Source organism: Haliotis rubra, unplaced genomic scaffold, assembly GCF_003918875.1.
Source record: "Haliotis rubra isolate DU_JTF1 unplaced genomic scaffold, ASM391887v1 Scf373, whole genome shotgun sequence".
NCBI classification, from domain to species: Eukaryota; Metazoa; Mollusca; class Gastropoda; order Lepetellida; family Haliotidae; genus Haliotis; species Haliotis rubra.
The window spans coordinates 316873-337405 of record NW_025767050.1 but is presented as its reverse complement, the minus strand read 5'-3'; the positions used below and the strand labels follow the sequence as shown (position 1 = coordinate 337405).

The window sequence follows — 20533 nt, the reverse complement described above, 5'->3', positions numbered from 1 at the left end:
CACAGCCGACCATAGTCTCCTGAGAGAATAGAAAGGAGTTAAATATGTTAATAGCGGATATATCAATGATACACAATTGAAAGCAGCGTCAACTGTCCAGATAACCAAGACTCACTCGGTCAGGGTGGCAGGACACTGTCCACTGGAGAGAACAGAATGGCCAAAATGCGCATCGATCACGTGAATGTGTATCGAGCTGATAGTGCCTGATAAAAGTGCTAGGCCTGCTCCAAATAGCAGCAGAGCATATCTCTTCAATGGGCAGTGCCGATGCAAAAGCCTTTGACGTGGCCACTGCCCTGACCGAGTGAGCCTTCAACCCCTCAGGGGGAAGCTTGCCCTTAGCCTGATAAGCAGCACAAATGACCGATACAAGCCAGCGTGATAAGGTCTGTTTGCTAGCAGCATGCCAGCCTACCCGCCACCGTAACAGCAGAACAGATGGGTACCCATACGGATCCCTTGTGTTCGTTTGATATAGACCTTGAGAGTCTTACGGACATCCAACGGGTGAGTGCTCCTTGCAGAGATCCCCGATGTGGAAGGCTGGGTAAGAGTAGGAAGTTCGATAGGAGCTGTCACATCGATCTTTGGACATTAAGTATCCAGGAGGCGAATACTGACACGATCTGGATGGAACACAGTCAGCGCCGGGTCTGCTGACATAGCATGTAAGTCGCCGACCCTTCGCCCAGATGTCGCCACCAGAAAAACGGCCTTCCATGTTAACAGCCAAATGGAAATAGCCGATAGACGTGAGAACATAGGACCGGACAGCCAATCTATGGCGAGCCGTTCTGAGTGAGAATGTCCGGTCACAAAGGTAATAGAACTGGATGCTGAGCCAGAAACCTGAGAATTACCGGAAACCAGCTCTGTGACGGCCATAGCGGTGCCAGTAGCACAAGTAGCCAAGCTGGCTGGGTGGACAGCTGGGAGAGGACCTGGGGAGTGAGTGGTAGGGGCGGGAACGCCCACAGCACCTTGCCCGTCCAATACAGCAGGAAGGCATTAGAAGCCAACACCCTCTGGTCCGGTATTCGAGAGCAGAACACGGGTATCTGATTCGTACCGCCGAATGCAACAGATCCACCTGCCGGTCGAGCATCCACTCGTGCGGGGCCAGGATCCGCCGAGAGAGAGCGTCTGCTCGCACGTTCTCCAGCCCCGGGAGATAAACAGGAAGCACCTGACAGTCGCACTGGTCGCACTCGAGTAGAAATTCCCACGTCTTCCGAAGGAGTGCTAGGGACGCCGTGCCGCCTTGCTTTATGATGTATGTCATGGCCGTACGGTTGTCCAACTGAGGAAGAACCACCTGGCCCCGAACATGCTCCCGGAAGCGCTCGAAACCAACCACACAGCTCTCAGTTCTTAGACGTTGATGTGAAGGCGGGCTTTTGCACCGACAGACTGCCCAGAACACCCCCCCAGCCCGTGAGGGACGCATCGGTTTGAACTGTAAGAGCTGGCGTCGGGATTTCCAAAGGGATCCTCTTGGAGAGATTCCCGACATTGGTCCACCACTGAAGGTGAGGAGACAACCACCTGGGGACTGTGAGACACTGCTCCAGATCCTCCGAGTGAGCCCACAGACTCGCCAAAGCTTGCTGTAGAGGGCGCATCCTCAACCGCGCCTGCCACACGACAGAGATAGTTGCCGTCATATGACCCAGTAGACGGAGCCAAGTCCGCGCTGGTGCCTGGGGCTGGGAGAGGAACCAAGACACCATCTCACGTACTCTGGTGACCTGGTCAGGCGACAAAAAGACAAGACCCTTGTGAGTTGTGAACCTCGCCCCGAGAAAAACCAAGTCCTGGGTGGGTACCAGGTAGCATTTCTTGAGGTTGATGATCCACCCCAGTCAAACTAGAATGTCTATCACCGTGTGGGTAGAATCGAGGCTCGCTGGCTGAGTTAGAGCCCTGAGCAACCAGTCGTCTAGGTAAGGGTAACAACGCCTTCCTTGCAACCATGCGAGGGTAGCCGGCACTAACATGAGCTTGGTGAACACCCTGGGGGCAGTGGATATGCCAAGGGGAGCACCGTGAATTGGTAATACATCCCGTCGTAAGAGAACCGGAGGTACTGCTTGAATGATAGATGAATTGGCACATGTAGATACCCATCCTTTAGGTCGATCGACGTAAGCCAATCGCCGGGCTGAACAGAGGAGATCACTAAGCGAGGTGTCTCCATCTTGAAGGATGGAACCTCTAGAATGCGATTCAACCCCTTGAGGTTGAGAATGGGACGGAACCCGCCGTCCTTCTTCGGAACGAGGAAGTATGTGGAATAAAACCCCGCCTGTTCCTCGCCCGGTGGTATGCTCTCTATTGCGGACTTGTCCAGCAAAGCCTGAACTTCGTCTTGCAGTATACCCGCCCTGACCGGACATGACGGCACCGGAGTGCGACGTATGCCGGTGAACTCTGGCGGGCCTCGCTTCCACAGTGGTAGATGGCCGACACTGACGGTGGATAGCACCCAAGTGTTGCTGGCAGCCTTCTCCCACTCCGGCAGGAACAGAGAGAGGCGGCCCCCCACTAGGACGTGTGGCAAGAGGGCGTGAGTGGTCCCCTGCAGTTAAACTGACTGGGACGGACCCACGGCGACAGCCTGCTGGTTTAACGGGAGGTCGGGGCAGACCCCACGCGAGCGCGAAAATGCTGCTGGGAGCCAGACGAAAAGGACTGCTCCTTGCCCTTATCTTTGGCGGGACGGCTCCTCGTCCTACCCCTGCCCAGCGGCCGAAGCCAGCCGGCAGACTCGGGCGTAGGCTGCGCCCCGGAGGAGGAACCCGCTACAGGAGCGAGAAGCCCGCGGATGCTCCAACAAGGCCTTAGAGTCCTTGAAGGAGGTAGCTGCTGCAGCAGCCTCCTGAATGACCTGCTGTGCCCCTGGAAACACCGTTGCTCCCAGCGGAAAAACGGAAGGGCCAGCAAGGTCTGCTGTGTCGCTGCCGAATAACGGGATGTAGACAGCCACAGCTTGCGCATCCCCATGACTGCGCACATCACAGCAGACGCGGCAGACCGCAAAGAGTCTCACCCGCTATTGCAAACGGTGAAACTAACCGCCCTTGCTTAGCAGCCAGGGCGCAAGGACCGGAACCCCAGGAATCCTCAAGGGACCCTGCGCCAGCACCGAGAGGGGGACTGGGAGCGAACCCTCCCCCTCCGGGGTAGCCGAGGTGTCTGGACCCAAAAGCCAAAGGCAAAGGATCAACAGTCGCCTCCAGGCTAAGGGATCGAGTCGGGCTCGGCGATCCCACCCCCGGACTCTCGGTCCCCTGTTCAGAGTGGGCGAGGAACTCCTGGCGGAGACCTCCAACAGACTCATGAACAAGGGACTTCACGGAGTCCATGTGCTGCTGAAACAATTGAGTGATTATTGACATATCAAACCCACTAGATTGGGATTGAGATTGGGAATGCGACTTATGCGAAGACTTAGGTTTAGCTTGTTTAGCCTTTTTGGCTTTGGACAGGGGGACCTCCTGGGTCAGTTCCCCTCCCGCCTCTCGCAATTCCTTATTAAAAAGGAAATCAGCCGCCCGTCTCTTCTGGGCCCGGGGGTAAAAGGCCAAACAGAGTTCGCAGATTTCAGGGTTATGTCCCGCTTTCTCTAAACAGCACAAGCATTTGTCATGCCTATCAGCTCTTGGGATATTCTGCCCGCAGACACTACACCAAGTAAACGCTTGAAAGCAAACATGCAAGCATGTAGCTAACGGCGGAACACAGCAGCGTAAATATACACGTACAAAACATTGAAAATTATGTGAATGTGACCACGCGACATGAAATACTTGGTTAATAACGCAATATTTCAACCACGTGGCACGCTAAACTTCCCGCTATGGAATAGCAACACGTGCGTAAACCACGGGAAAGCTAGCGTAAAGATTTAATACAAAGTCACATAAATGAGAAATAACGGACTGCAAAGTCAATAAAACTGTTCTTTTTCTTTTTCAAGAATGAATAAAGACTATACATACAGTTGTTGAAGTCTCAGACATTCTTTCACAAGAGAAGTAAATCAGTTTAGTAACTCCGAACACATGTGTACGCTTGAGTGACAGCAGAAGGAATGATGATACGGGCCTAGGTGCTTACCTGGTTGGCTGTGCATGCGTAGCAGGGAGGTAACTCCACGTGGATGGGCCATATAATAGATAAAAAGATTTTATTTATTGTACAATATTTTTATTAAAACATTGATACAACTGTCACATGACATTTTCAGCCACAGAAAATGCATATATGTAACCCAAGGATGATCTCTATGAAAAAGAATAGACAAGTGTTCCCAATAAAACAAGAGGAAATCTGTCTGTCCCATACACTAGTTGCTTTGTATACAATAACAACAGATCACAAACATCACATCTTACATATTTACACCTGCAATCACTTAGCTTGAATGCTGGTCTCTTGAAACTCCCAAAATGCAGTGAAAACCTCCTGTGCAGCGTTTCCCAAGAACATAAAAGCATCCCACCCAAACACACCCCTGCCCGATGCAGGCACTCACAAGCCATGTGACCAATCCAGCTGACTCAATACTTTCATTTTTGCCCAACATGATAGTTGCATTTTTTCTGAGCTCCTAATTTCAAAACAAAACACAGGAAGTTTCCACTGTATTTCTGGATAATGAAGAGATCACCAATTGGTATCAGTCAGGATAAGTTAAGAATTGGACAGGGTTTGACACCATTTGGAAAGACTTCAATATTCAGGACCTGAACCTGAACATTGTGGCCATGATGAAGACTGGAAGAGGACTTGTTGATTCTCCCATGCATTCTAATGCTTCATAGCCAACATATCCCTGAAGATCCTGGGCCCCATTTCACAAAGCTATCGTAGCACTACGACTGTTGTAAGTCTATGTTACAGTATAGAAGATGCGACAGTCGTAGCGCTATGATAGCTTTGTGAAATGGGGCCCTGGATAGAATTGGTCTTCACCAACACATGCTTGTGGTAGGGCAACTGACGGGACTGGCTGGTCAGCCTCGCTGACTTGGTTGACACATGTCAATGTGTCCCAATTACATAGATCGATGCTTATGCTGTTGATCACTGGAATGTCTGGTCCAGACTCGATTATTTACTGAACACCACCATATAGCTGGAATATTGCTGAGTGTGGCGTAAAACAACCAACCAACCAACCAATCTTATCCAACATACCTTCTGTTCTGCCAACTTCAGTTTTTCCTTGAGCATAGAAATCTCCTCCTCCAGGGGCATCACCACTGACTTGAGCATCTCCGCATCCTCCTGAGCCTGTAGAACACCGACAGAGTGATGAGGTTCACATTCCCGCCATGGCAACAACAGACACCAATATCTGGCTTCACACACTGCAGTCATGCAGAGAATCCTACCTGGGTCTTTCACATACAACGATGACCAATGAAAGTGTTAGCTACAAGGCCAGCCAACCACTTCAAACAAAGATTCTAAGATGCTTCGGTCAACTGTATTTCTTAAATATCTACAAAGGCAACTTGTCAAACTTAATTCATAGAAATGTCAACTGCCTTAGATAACAGTAACAAACCATGGTACTATCAAATTGCTGATGATCCTATCCACACTCCCTTCAATGACCAGAGAAGATCCTGGCTAGAATTGGTGTTCTAGAATTGGTCCCATGCTTGTGGTAAGAGGCAACTAACGGGATCGGGTGGTCAGGCTCGCTGACTTGGCTGACACATTTCGTTGCAACCCAATTGTGTAGATCGATGCTCATGATGTTGATCACTGGATTATCTGGTCCAGACTCAATTATCAATAGACTGCCACCATACAGCTGGAATATTGCTGGTGCAGTATTAAAAAACAATCAACCCCTATAATGAGTCCGTCCATGTACACCCACCTTCCTCATGCTGTCCTCCAAGTTCTCCTGTTCAGGAGTCAGGTTGGGACCAATCCCTCCAACTCGCTTCAAGGACTTGGCAACATTGGCCAGAAAACCTTCCCTGAAATGAAACATCCTATGTGTAGGCTATATATCACTCTAAAGTCTCCTTGGTAACGAGTGAGTGAAGGGTTACAAAGTTTCCAAGATGCACAATAGAACCATTCAACATCATTCTTACCGACACTGTGATGACACGAACAAAACAAACCCATGAAAATGTAAGCAATATATGATAATGCTCGTAGTGCCAACCTGGTTATTATTACCCCGGATAACCCAAGCTGCCTGTGAGGAGCTAGAAGGTCAGTAGTCATATAACTTATCCCACCGGGTACCCAGTAGATGACGTGTGACTGTGGTATATATCCCAAAGTCATGAAAGAACATGTATGTAACAAACTACAGTACAACCAGAAATTATTGAGAAGTTAAAGATTGTAAATTTTTCATTTGTTTTCACTCATTACTCACGTATTAAATGTGAATATTAGCAGAACATAACTCCAGATTCAAAGACAGGTGAACAGTTAGTATTTTGTCAAGTCACCATTGGCAGCAATGCAGGCTTCAATGCGGTGGGGCATACTACTGATCAAAGAAGTTAGAAAAAGTCGTGATCCATGCTGTCCCAATATCGGACCACCTCTTCTTTCATTTCAGCAGTATTTGTCAGATTTTTCTTATTGACACTTTCCTTCATCAGTCCCCAAACATTTTCTGTTGGATTTAGGTCAGGGCTATAGCTTGGCCAATCTAATAATGTCACATTTTGGGTCCGAAACCAGGCCTGTGAATGCTTTGAACGATGTAATCCAAAAATGTCCATAGAACACGTGAGCAGATGGAAGTAAATGTCCCTCGAGAATATCTGTGTACCGCTCACTGTTCATATTCCCTTCAAATACTCAGAGGGGCGTTGCCCCTAACACAGATATGCCACCCCACGTTAAATTTCGGACTGTACTTTGGGCGCTGATACAAAGGTTTTTCAGTTTGTTTGGTTCAGAATTTCAGTGCATTAGGAAACAGCCACACAGAACTTTCATCTGAGAAAATCACATTGTCCCAGTTAAAATTGCTATGCTGATAAGCACCAGTTCAACCTTCATTCCTTTTGTTCAGGTTTCATGATCGGTGATGGAATTAGACTTTTCTGCCAACCCATTGCATGCAGCTCAGTTCTAATTGTCTCCTTACAGACAGCCACAGTTAGTCTATCAATCATATCCAGCCTTAAGTTTTCCAAACTCCTTCGTTTGTTTTTAGAAACAAGAATACCAACCCGCCCCCTGTCACCTACCTGGTGCTCAATGCCATATCCATTTGCAATATTTTTCAAAACACAATAAACAGTGGACAAAGGGATGCCTGTTCTACTTGAAATCACTTTAGCTGATCTGATGTCCTTGTTATAATACTCTAAAATCAACTTCCTCGTCTCTAAATCCTCCATACTGAGGATCACTGAAAATGTCGTCTGCTAGCAAGTAAACAAAGGGGGATAACTCTTCACAAACTAATGAAAAAGGATTAACGGAGTTGTCTCTCTTGAATGAAACCAAGCACTTGATAGCTGGTCAAGGTTGTTTATACTAGAAATCAAATTAAACATATTCCTAAAATTCTTAATAATTTCTGGTCACACTATAACTGTTTTAGCAAGCTGAGTCATAATTGGACTTTTTATGCAGTAGACAATACAAACAAGATCAGCCTAATCAAGAAGATCTACTTTTCATTTTCAATTTCTTCATAAGCATGTCAACATTTTGGAAGACAATGATTCCTTACAAGGTTTCCTTCAAAAAACTTTTGGAAAGTACATATTCATCAGTAACTTTCATGGTGGACACACTTCCATAGACCAGCAGTCCTCCATGTTCTGAGGAGCCATTGTGACCCACCAATACACCCTTGATATGAGTGATGGTGTTTAGTGTTGCATCATTCCACAAGTAGGCAAATAGTTATGTAAACCAGTGGTTGTATGAGCAGTGGGTGAAACGGTATATATCGTGGTATTAGTAGAACTGCTGTATTTTGCGTTTGGTTCGGTATACCATAATGCAAAGCAAAAATTCGGTATTTTCAGTTTTCTTATTGTTATCTCATTAACCTTTTTAAACCTTTTCTAAAATGTCTAGAAATTGAATCATTTTGTCCAAATCTATGCATTTCTTCGCTAAATGGCGTCTATTTCATAGCTCATATACCAAACCGAAATGGACCGAACCGATGGCCTTGTACTGCAATACACCCCGCACCATGGTAAGAGCGTACAGTTTCACCCCTACAGTGTACAACAAGTACTTTGTGCCTGGTTTGCCACAGGAGACAACAAGCATAAGGTGACTGAAATTATTCCATCTCCATATGGCATCCATACTTTTATACCAGCAGGATCTGACTGGTGACATGTCAACTACCTTGGATGTCTGGACTACAGACACTTGAAGGTCTACATCAAACATTATGGCTATACAGGCTTTCATAGCATGTTTCATCTACTGACCTTTCTTGACTGAGTTTGCTTCGCAATGATTGGATTTCTTCCTCGTATTTGACAGTGAGATTGGACAGTTTTGTTCTCTCACATTCGTACTGAGCTGCAGTCGAGTGGGAAGCCTCATCTGCTCGCTTCTAATAAATACAACAACAAAATCTGTAAAAGTATAAATGTAAATGTCACCCAGGCTGACAGCTGATCTATATAGGTCAACAAACATGACCAGCTGATCTATGTAAATCAACAAACATGACCAGCTGATCTATATAAGTCATCAAACATGACCAGCTGATCTATACAAGTCAACAACCATGACCAGCTGATCTATGTAAGTCAACAAACATGACCAGCTGATCTATGTAAGTCAACAAACAAGACCAGCTGATCTACATAAGTCACCACACATGACCAGCTGATCTATATAAGTCAACAAACATGACCAGCTGATCTATGTAAGTCAACAACCATGACCAGCTGATCTATATAAGTCACCACAGCTGATCTATACATGACCAGCTGATCTATATAAGTCAACAAACATGACCAGCTGATCTATATAAGTCACCATACCTGACCAGCTGATCTATATAAGTCAACAAACATGACCAGCTGATCTATATGTCAACAAACATGACCAGCTGATCTATGTAAGTCAACAAACATGACCAGCTGATCTATGTAAGTCAACAAACATGACCAGCTGATCTATACATGTCAACAAACATGACCAGCTGATCTATATAAGTCAACAAACATGACCAGCTGATCTATATAAGTCACCACACATGACCAGCTGATCTATATAAGTCAACAAACATGACCAGCTGATCTATATAAGTCAACAAACATGACCAGCTGATCTGTATGTCAATAAACATGTCCAGCTGATCTATGTAAGTCAACAAACATGACCAGCTGATCTACATAAGTCAACAAACATGACCAGCTGATCTATATAAGTCAACAAACATGACCAGCTGATCTATATAAGTCAACAAACATGACCAGCTGATCTATGTAAGTCAACAAACATGACCAGCTGATCTATATAAGTCAACAAACATGACCAGCTGATCTATGTAAGTCAACAAACATGACCAGCTGATCTATATAAGTCACCACATATGACCAGCTGATCTATGTCACCACATATGACCAGCTGATCTATGTAAGTAAACAAACATGACCAGCTGATCTATACATGTCAACAAACATGACCAGCTGATTTAGTACTGGTTATTGCTCACAATATGCAGATTGATAATCGGAGCTCAGTAGTCGATCAATAATCGATTGTACTCGTAAACCCTACCACAAAACTCTTCTGGGCGAAACACTGTGTTAAGAAAGAGGCACTGCTTAATACCACCATCTGTTATTTAAGTTTTGATTTAACAAACATACAATATGAAACATACTTTCTAAGTTGCAGTTTTCATGAATATCGATTAGACTAAAGAGCCCATTGATTTCAGAGATCACAAGATTAACTACATTATTGAAAGGTTCAGAGTCAAACTGAAACATAGGGAAATGTCCCCAAGTGTGTTCTGACATCAACTTTCTTTTATATAAACCTCTATATGTGTGTGATGACATATTTGATAACAAAAAAGATAAGGGTCAATTTGTTTGTGACGCCATGTTAAGCGATGACATGACAATGGTCTGAAAAGGACTATGTTTCAATTTCATTGTAATACTATCTCCTATGGGAACTAGTTTGGAATGATAAATATGATCACCCTTAGCTTAAAAAAGTCACAAGCTTGTGCTTTAACACATGGCCTTTGTTCAAGTACACCAGACAAACATTAAATCAAATAAAGTCCTGGGAATGTTCTATACTTGATTCTCACCACTCATAATATGCTGGAGACTGTCGACTTCCTGCTGGTACTGGCGCCGTATCTCATTGATCTCCTCGCAGCGGGACGTCTCGGTGACCGCGGCTGCTGTCTTGACCCCCTCTAGCTCTTCCCTGACTCGCCCTAACTCCTCCTCCAACTGACTGATCTTGTCCTGCCACTCCGCCCTTGTCTCCTTCTCCTTCTTCAGCTCATCTGGAAACAGTGACAACCAACATGTCAAGTGAAACTACATTATAACACATCAATGCCTGATTGGTTTATTTCTGTAGTATACAGATTTTGTACAATCTTGATGGGGGGAACAAATGCTGCTCTTTTTCTTTTTAATCTTGTATATGTGAACCATTATCATGAATTCCTAGTTTACCCATATTATAGATTCCCGATACTGCAGGTCTATGGTGTCTGAGTGAAATCACTCAGTCTAATAGACGGTTACTCCTATGTTGACTATATTTTTTAACTTATTCACCAACTTAATAACAACTTTGGGGAACCTATAAGTGCAGGCCAACAGATCAAGGATCTGCCACTGGATCCAGGATCGACAAAGGGAAGCAACTCTTTGTGGGGTTTACCTGACTCTATTAAAATATCTTACTGGAATTTAATCATTAATTTATATTTCCTTATGGCAGCATATTTATGGCATTTGCATAACCCATTCACATATCTCAGTAGGAGATATATTTAATGACATTTGGCCTTACATGGGATCTGTACTCAACTGGTAAACTAAATCTTGTAGCAACTTATCATTACATAACCACTGAATCTCCTGTTAATCTGACTGATCATGCTGATATAACTGGCTTTCAACTTGGAGCTATGTTTCTTATATTACTACATTAAATTGAGAATAGCTCCATTACTGTCACCATACCAAGTACACTATAAACATAGTCAAGTGAACAGATGATTGACTATAAGTATATAAGTACCAGACTAATCCTTTGTTACAAGATATCAAAACTAATGTTTTGTAGCATATCTAACACACTCAGTAACAGCAGTGTTGTCAAGTCGCCAGATTTGCCTTCCCAAGTTATTTTCCAAAATCTGAATGGTGCTCATGACAGATTCAAAACAATAAGCTTTAAAGTAAAGGGCATGTCAAGGCTGAACTTCCAACTTCGTGTGGGAACTAACCTGCATAGCTTATCGATAAAATATAATTCCTTTCACTTTTAGTCTTGAAACTTTTGATACCTGAGCAACGTGCTATTAACTATATATTTGGTTTGTTGTTTTACACCGAACTCAGCAATAGTATGTGCCCAGTTATATCGCGGTGATCTGTAAATAATCGAGTCTGGACCAGACAACCAGTGATCAACATCATGAGCATCGATCTACGTAATTGGGATATGATGACATGTGTCAGCTATGTCAGCGAGCCTGACCACCCGATCCCGTTAGTCGCCTCTTGCGACAAGCATGGATTACTGAAGATCAGTTCTAACCTGGATCTTCACCGGTTAGGAAAATGTAAGCGACCCCTAGTAACACAATGGATACCTTGATTCACTGTACACTTCTATTAACAAACAAAGTTGTCCAAATGAACAGGTTTCTGGAGTATTTGAATCAAGGAACCAAATTTGTCTACAAACAACAAGACAAAGTCATCAATATCCCCCTCAATGGCAAAATACTCTTCATAAATATGTCTACGAGTTATGATTATGTCAAATGTTTTGGCATGTATATAGCTAAGTGGAAGGAGAGTACTGAAAGGTTTCAAAGTTCTGCTACAGAAAGGAGCACTACCACCAAATTCAGTTGAAGCCAAAACTGTTGCCATGGAAACGCAAAAAAAATATTTTATTCAGAAATCCAAAACTAGCAAAAGGCACCAGTTCACCCCCAGATCTATATATGTGCCAGGTTTGGTGAAGAAACATTGAACGGCTTTAGAGTTCTGCTCCGGAAAAGAGTACTACCACCAATTTCAGTCTAAGTCACACTTGTTGTCATGGAAACGCAAAAAATATTTCATTCTGAAATCCAAAGCTACCAGAAGGCACCAGTAGACCACCAGATCTATCTATGTGCCAAGTTTGGTGAAGAAATATTGAACGGTTTTAGAGTTATGCTCCAGAAAAGACAAATGTGCATGTACACATGCACGGACGCACAGACAGAGTCGATTTTAATCCCCCCCCGCAAAACGCGTTGCGGGGGATAATTAAGGGACTGACATTGCACAAAAAATGAGAGTTTTACTAACATTTTACATATTTGGTTAAACAAGGAACGCCTCACAGTGCTTCTTACTCTTGAACACTGACATGGTACAAAGAGTCTGATCAGTGTCTACTAAAACAATGGTGAATGATGCATTCACTCATCAGCAGGATTTCCTGACAACAACCTCAACATGTTTTAAAGGACACGTTTCCTTGTCCGTCACATCCCAACCCATATATTGTAAATCATAAGCAAGACAGTCTGATTACCCTCAGTATCACTATTTCAACCTTGAGGGCTAAGTCCTGTGTTGACCATACACTGTTATCTGAATTCTAATATATTCTTCACATTCATATATACATGGTAACAGTGACCAGGCATTAAAATGAACAAAACAATAAGAGCCTTGTGATACAAATTTGGATTTTTTCAACTATTTTCCTATATTTGGAGGTAATATGCAATTGTTTTGCATGCCATGCAAAATATATAACACAACTTATCATCTTCTTCATCTTTTCAGTGAAAAATAGGGTCAACAAAAGCAAAGCTATCTAATTTTCTATTAAAATATGGGAATGTGTTACTGGCACTTAAAGCCTAAAAAAATGTTGTGGTTCCGATTACCCGACCAACCCTTAAATTCTGGTGCCGACCCTATTTTTTTAAGTGGTATGAATAAAATAAGCGTTCAGATACCATTGTTTTTTCCCGGCACCGACGGACATCAGTCATTCTGATAGAGAAAGTCGACATGACGACAGCAACTTGATTGAATAAACAATTACATGTTGATAAATGTGTTATTAGTTTGTACTTTACTTCTGAAGAAAATGTATATAGAAAGAAAATCCTTCCTACCTACAATAAATGTTAAAGAGGTGTAATTGGAACCACAGCATTCATTTTTATTTGGCTTAATGCAAACTGTGGGTCAGTATCCCTGCTATTCCTGATGCCAAGGTACTGCTGTCCATCATAGAACATCACATTGAGCTCATAGTTATTTCAAACTGTTTTCATTCCGTTTATCAGCTAAACATTCAACATGTTCAACATACATCATAAGGCTGAATAACACTATTCTGTCGATCAAAATGATTTTGTCATTATTTCTCTTATCTCTACACTCTACTGTTGTGAATTGAAACATGAAGGATGGAATTTCCATGCCATAAGTGATCGTAATAAATATGGTTGAAGGACCAATCAGCCAGATCAAGGGATGATAACAATGGAAGCCCATGGTTTTAGGCATCTCATAGCTACTAATTGGAGAAAACAATGAGGCTATTTAGAAAACAGCAGACACGTTTAGGAGAAACTTGAGATAAGCCCATATAACAGCAAGTTGACAAATTGTTGGTAACCAAAACTGTTCAACCAGCTAAACTGTTAAATATTTTCACAAATGAACATTGACAAAAACATATCAATTACTTTGGATTTTTACATAAATTTGAGTAATATCCTCTAATGTCCATCCTCCACCTACAATGGGGAAACTTTGAAAGTTGATGGACAGAAGATAGATAAGGGAGGACTAGACTAGTTCAACATCTGTCTATAAATAACAGCTGACAGCACTACACTCAAGATCACTATCCACAAGAGCATGAACTGTCAGCACTACCTTCAAGAGCTCTATCTACAAACACATGAACTGTCAGCACTACCTTCAAGAGCTCTATCTACAAGCACATGAACTGTCAGCACAACCTTCAAGAGCTTTATCTACAAGCACATGAACTGTCAGCACAACCTTCAAGAGCTTTATCTACAAGCACATGAACTGTCAGCACTACCTACAAGAGCTCTATCCACAAGAGCATGAACTATCAGCACTACCTACAAAAGCACTATCCACAAGCATATAAAGTGTCTATCCACAAGCACATGAGCACTATCTCAGGAACATGAACTGTCAGCACTATCTAGAAGAGCACTATCCACAAGAGCATGAAATGTCAGCACTATCTACAAGAGCACTATCCACAAGCATATAAAGTGTCTATCCACAAGCACATGAACTGTCGGCACTAACTACAAGAGCACTATCTACGAGAGCATGAACTGACAGCACTATCTAGAAGAGCACTATCCACAAGAGTATGAAATGTCAGCACTATCTACAAGAGCACTATCCACAAGAGCATAGACTGACCTTCTTTTTGTAAGAAAAGCTCTTTGAACTTTGCTCTCTTTATTCCAAACTCACTCTCTGCCTCAAGCTTCTCACGGGCCAGTGTCTGTTCCCTCTCCTCCAGGTCTGCCAGACGCTGCTTCAAGGTGGCCAGCTCATCTACAATCATACGAACAGAATGTCAAAAGCTGCCAGCTCATCTACAATCATACACACCGAAAGTCAAGAGCTGCCTGTTGAATTAAATACATTAATACCTATATTAGTACATCTCTGACAAGCTTTTAGTGCTTAAGAAGTCATATTTTAGTAGGGTACACCTACAGAATACCGGATACCTACCAACCATATTCTTCAGTGTCACATGCACTTCCTATTATAAAGAGCACAAGCTATAAACTTCGAAAAAATAAGGGAGCATCAAAATAAAAAATAACCATTCAAATCGGATTAATTGGAATGACTTCCAGTTAGTAAAACTAACCAATGATTTTTAAAATGAATGGTACGTTACCATAAATAAAAAATAAATGTGTCCTTGGAAAAGCAGAGCTACAGAATACTGGGAGTTGGAGCGGATGAGCCTGGGCACGTTACAGGTAAGTGCTCAGTGTTTGGCCAATTTTGATATGTCATAGCCTAATAACGGCCATAATTCTAAGTTTACAAGTACTACTTGGTGTTCAGAATATGCGACTGTGGGATGTTTTCAAGTTATCAGAAGACAAAGCACTTCATCAAATTTTAAGAAACAATGGACTTTTCGGAAACTGAGACGGGAAAACATGTGGTAAATGTTGTATTGGGAAAATTCTATCTATGTAAAGATAAAAGCTACAGCAAAGACAATTTGTGTTGGAAATGTAACAAGAAATCGTACCGCAACAAACTTCTATTCGCCACAATTCGTGCTTTGAGAACAGTAAACTCAATCGTGGCAAAGTTCTATCGCTCACATACTGTTGGGTCTTCAAGTTGTCTCAAGTTTTTGTACGCCGGGAACTAGACATTTTGTCTTGCAACACTTCTGTGGACTGGTACCACTTCTGTCGCGAAGTGTGTGTTGTTGAAGTAGATTCGGATGCAAATAAGATCGGTGGGGCGGGAAGAGTAGTTGAGATTGATGAATTGAAGTTTGGAAAAAGAAAATTTAATCGGGTAAAAGGGCTTAGGGTCAGTAGGTTTTCGGGGGAATCAATCGGGAATCAAAAGACTTCCGATTATAAAGATATATAATAAACCAGGCACCACAATCATAAGCAATTGCTGGAAAGCCTATGACTGTTTGAAGCACGAGACAGGTGCGCATACTAACACCATTGAGTTCTCTTGGGGTGCCTTGAAAAGATCACTTCCATGATTAGGAACAACTAAGGGGTTGTATTTGTCATATATTGAAGAATTTTGTGCAAGAAGGAAGTACTTCAGTGACCGATAGGACAAGTTTTCAGCTTTCTTGGAGCTTATTGGTCGGGTACATAAACCCAATGACAGAGATCATGACATTGTGCATGTGAGATGCCAGTTCACCCCCCTTCAACCTGATGCTAATGACAGTGCGGACGATTTCGTTCTGTAAAGGTAAGAATCATATCTAATCCTTGTAACGATAGCCATATTTGTTAAACTAACCCTAAAGAACATAGTAACGGACATCCAAGAGCTAAGAAAGTAAGTACACTAAGATAGCTACAAAATTGAGTCGAGTAAGCAACATAAACAAAACGCCTTTGCTAGGATACTCTAAAATAACCTTCCAAAGATGGCGGAAAGTATCCGGTAATTCTGTAGTCTTTCCTTTTAGTAGAATGTTAGCCAGTGAGGGAAAAACAACAGCTTCACTAAATCTGATATATTTCACTGTCAGAAGATAAACAACAGCCATAACAATGGAATCATAAAACCTGTTTATAAAACATATAAATAGAATATAAAACAGCATTTATCATTTTTGAGTTTTATGATAATATTTCTGGACTCCAACATGACAATGGTCACACCTGATCAACAACGGACTGCTGACAAAAACATATTTTTGACGTCATTAGCCAAAGTCCATTAACATATTTAATGGTAAGCAGACTGAATGATGTATGCCAACTCTTATTCCTGCATCCATAATGTTCATAAAAAACAAATCCCATTGAAAGTGGATGGATAGATATCTCCCTCCCACTCACTTGCATAACATAATAATAGACTGTATATCTCATGACAGCATGAAAATGAAATCACAATGTATTTATTAGCTGGAATGAGTTGCCTCTCTGTAATCAGGAAACCAGAAATGACTGTGTCTGTTACAACAGCACTGTTGCTGTGATGGTTTCATCCTCAAGATGTAAACTAAAACCTTCTGTACTGGTACATCATAATCAACTATTTTCGGTTTGAGGAAGTGTGTTTGTGAAAAGATCCATGATCAACTGATAACGTAAGGAATCACTACAACAACATCGACACACACATATAGAAAACCAAATGTCGGCCTTTCAACCAGTTGATTTTACAAAATTATTCTCTTTCAATAACGAACATGCTGATAGAAAATCATGCCAATTTTCATGAATTTATGTGAAATTGACAGGCACCTGTTCGGGTGCAAAACTGCATCGATTACGATGCACAGAAATTAGACACACAACACTTTCGTTTGCAGACCTGTTGGCGAGAGATCTGCCGACTCCAATGGACCAAACTCGTCGTTATCTGTCATAGTTATCAGCTTTTATCAGTCAATGTTGTCTATTTTGTTTTATCTCCATCTTTCTGCAATCTAACGTCATTGTATGATGAGCGACATCTACTTCCGTTTATCAAAGGGAGGTCATTCAAATTCGTCTGCTAAAAGTGGGCGTGTCACTTTGATGTCGGGCTGGTCCTGTTTAAACCACAAAGTGTATTTCTGCGTTTATGGTCTTGAAAAAGTCATATCAGCAATCGTTTCCATTTCATTCAGGTAGCATGCATAATATGTTTTGCATGTTTTTCATGAAAATATAACTATTTTGTTACAATTCCAGGGCAGTAAATTCAAAGATCACCCGACGACCATGAGCAAACATCTCTATTTTCAACTTTTAACCTTCGGTATTTACCATCAAGGAAATACAACTGAAACCTTCATATTCATTTAATCAAGTGACAGTTACAGATTATTTTAAAAAAAAGTTGTCCTTTCATTTCATAAAAGGACAATAAATTATGAATGATGAATGAAGAATACTTTGTTGATATTTTGCTGATGATGTGGTGTTATAAGCAGGTAGTGTAGTTGACTTAGTAAGAAAATTGAACTTATTAGAAGCATTTTGTGATAAATGGAAATCAAACTAAACCTGGATAAACATAAATTTTTGTCTTAAAAATTGGGGGGCAGCGGGGTAGCCTAGTGGTTAAAGCGTTCGCTCGTCACGCTGAAGGCCCGGGTTCGATTCCCCAAATGGGTGAAATTTGTGAAGCCCATTTCTGGTGTCCCCCGCCGTGATGTTGCTGGAATATTGCTAAAACACAACCCACTGACTCACTTAAAAAATGGTGGATATCTTAGAAAAGCTGAAAAATGGTATCATAAACAAACAGATGTGTGTTACTATGCACCATAAATATTAAGACATTATGTTTGCCTCCACACAAGTCTGTTTGAAAAGATGTGAAACCATCACAGTGCAAGCTGGAAAAGCATGTTTCCTGTTTTCAAACAGTTGCCACAATTTTTAAAACCAAACTAGTACTGATTCTATTTGATGGTAGCGAGGTTTGGGGTTACGCATATAGAAAGTCCACTGAACAAGTTGAGAGCACTTTCTTTAAAAGATATCTTGGCTTTAGTATATATTCCACATCAAGTGCTTTCTCAGTTAAATTAGTTGTCATAGATTGTGTACAAATTATTTTGCAAGATGAACCCTGTTGTGTTGTAAGATTATCCCTCTGGTTTCCACATGCATGTAATTCTATGAAGAAGACTCACGTAAACATGTTACTGTGAACTGGGTGTCGCTCATTAGAAGCCTATTGTTTAAAACAGGATTTTCATATGTTTTCATAGCTCAAGACTGTGGAGATATGAGACATTTTATTCATCTGTTCAAATAAGGATGTGTGGAGTAAGAAATTCAAAAACAGTTCCAGAAAATAAAGAGTTCATCCTTTTTGTCCCACTACAGTTCATATACATGTATATATATCCTTGTTAATGCTGGAATATTATCTATTATCAACAAACATTGATTTAAATAGAAGCTTGTTCACATTCTGCATTGTCGCATAATTTGAATATGCAAAACAGCATTATAGAAAGATATCCATATGTACAAATGTGTGACCAATTAGTAACAGAGGGCGAATATCACTTTCTTTTAGTTTGTCTAAACTACAGCATCAACAGAGTTAAATTTATTCCAAAATACTAATACACATACTCCATTCAGGATAAATTCAAACAACTCATGTCATCAACAGATATTCCTACATTGAAAGGGCTTGCTCATTTTTCAAAAGAAGTATTCAAAATTAAATACAATAGAAGTGTATTTGTTAAAGTAAATTGGGAAAATGAATTATTATTTTGTAAAAATGCTTGAATATCATGTGTATGAATTCTCCGCACACAAATATTAATATGTGTAAACACGATTGTAATCTGGATCATGTGACCTCCAATACTGTATAAAAGTAATCTGTAAACTTCTGTAAATCATGAGTGAGTGAGTTAAAAGTTAAAGTCACTTTGACAGCTTCTCTGTGGAACTCTCTCCCTATCGAGTTAAAATCATCTCCTTCCCTAAGTACATTCAAAACACGACTAAAGACTCATCTATTTCTTTGCTACAAGTGACTTCCAATCATCCGTACCTGCCAACTGTATATAGTTTTAACTTGAGCTCAGGAAGCGCGCTTTGAGCATATCCCTGCGACGTGGAAAGGCGCTATATAAATGGCCTATTATTATTATTATTATTATTATTATTTCAGCCATATCGTGACTATATGTAAATCATCCACAGAGTCGCCTTCCTTACAATGGTAGACATTTATGCACATTCAAAGTTGGTATGACTAACAGGAAACAAGTCATACGAATAAAGTTTCAATTTCAATTCAATTTAAATAATTTAAACCCTGAACCAAACAATTAAATATTTTCCTGATACTGGACTGGATAATCAACATTAGAAAATTCACTTAGAATCATAAACATCTGCCTAATGCTACCTGCTGGTGTTTTCATATACCGGTAATGGCCTCTGGAACAGACAAACCAGAGCATGAATCCTGATCACACAACCCTCTCTTACCCACCAGTAAGTTAACATGTACATGTACAACAAGTACATATTGCAAGTTACCAACTTGTGAACTAGATGAAATATGGAATAATAAACTATGGGATCATACCTCCTGGTACTATTGCTTGCTATCAATATAGATCATAGAATTTGATCAGTTATGTATGATGTATTTGAGTATTACTTTGAGCAAAAATGCACAAAATGTGTGAAATATATTTTATTGTATTTCATAATTTTATTTCATCACAATAGTTTATGTAATATACCATCAATCACACATTTCATATAGATATTTGTTAATAATTCTCTCATTGACCTTTTAGCCCTTATACCTACTCATATGATAGTACTACAGTCAACTGCTTTCTTTTGTTTGTTTACAGCTTAACCTTAAAGGCAGTACAAACAAAACATCACTCAACATTTTGGAAGAATATGATTCATAAATAGAAAATGTTTGACCTAAAGAAAGACATTGTTTGATCATATTCTAGAAGTTGGTGAGTGTAGGAACATTGATAAATGGGTTAGAATCTACATCGCATCATCGCTCAATGCAATTAATTATTTGGTTAATAATAA

General features: G+C 41.2%; 1 protein-coding gene across 1 annotated transcript in view; it reads right to left on the bottom strand.

Annotated features, from left to right (window-relative positions):
• Positions 1 to 17454, bottom strand: part of LOC124286041 (rab GTPase-binding effector protein 1-like) — a 44541-nt gene extending 27087 nt beyond the window's left edge. The window contains 7 exon segments of the mRNA XM_046722361.1: positions 5206 to 5301; positions 5900 to 6002; positions 8457 to 8584; positions 10028 to 10029; positions 10313 to 10513; positions 14679 to 14816; positions 17319 to 17454. Of these exon segments, the coding sequence (XP_046578317.1) occupies positions 5206 to 5301; positions 5900 to 6002; positions 8457 to 8584; positions 10028 to 10029; positions 10313 to 10513; positions 14679 to 14816; positions 17319 to 17373 (723 nt within the window). The 5' untranslated portion in view covers positions 17374 to 17454.
• Between the last annotated feature and the right edge of the window lie 3079 nt (positions 17455 to 20533).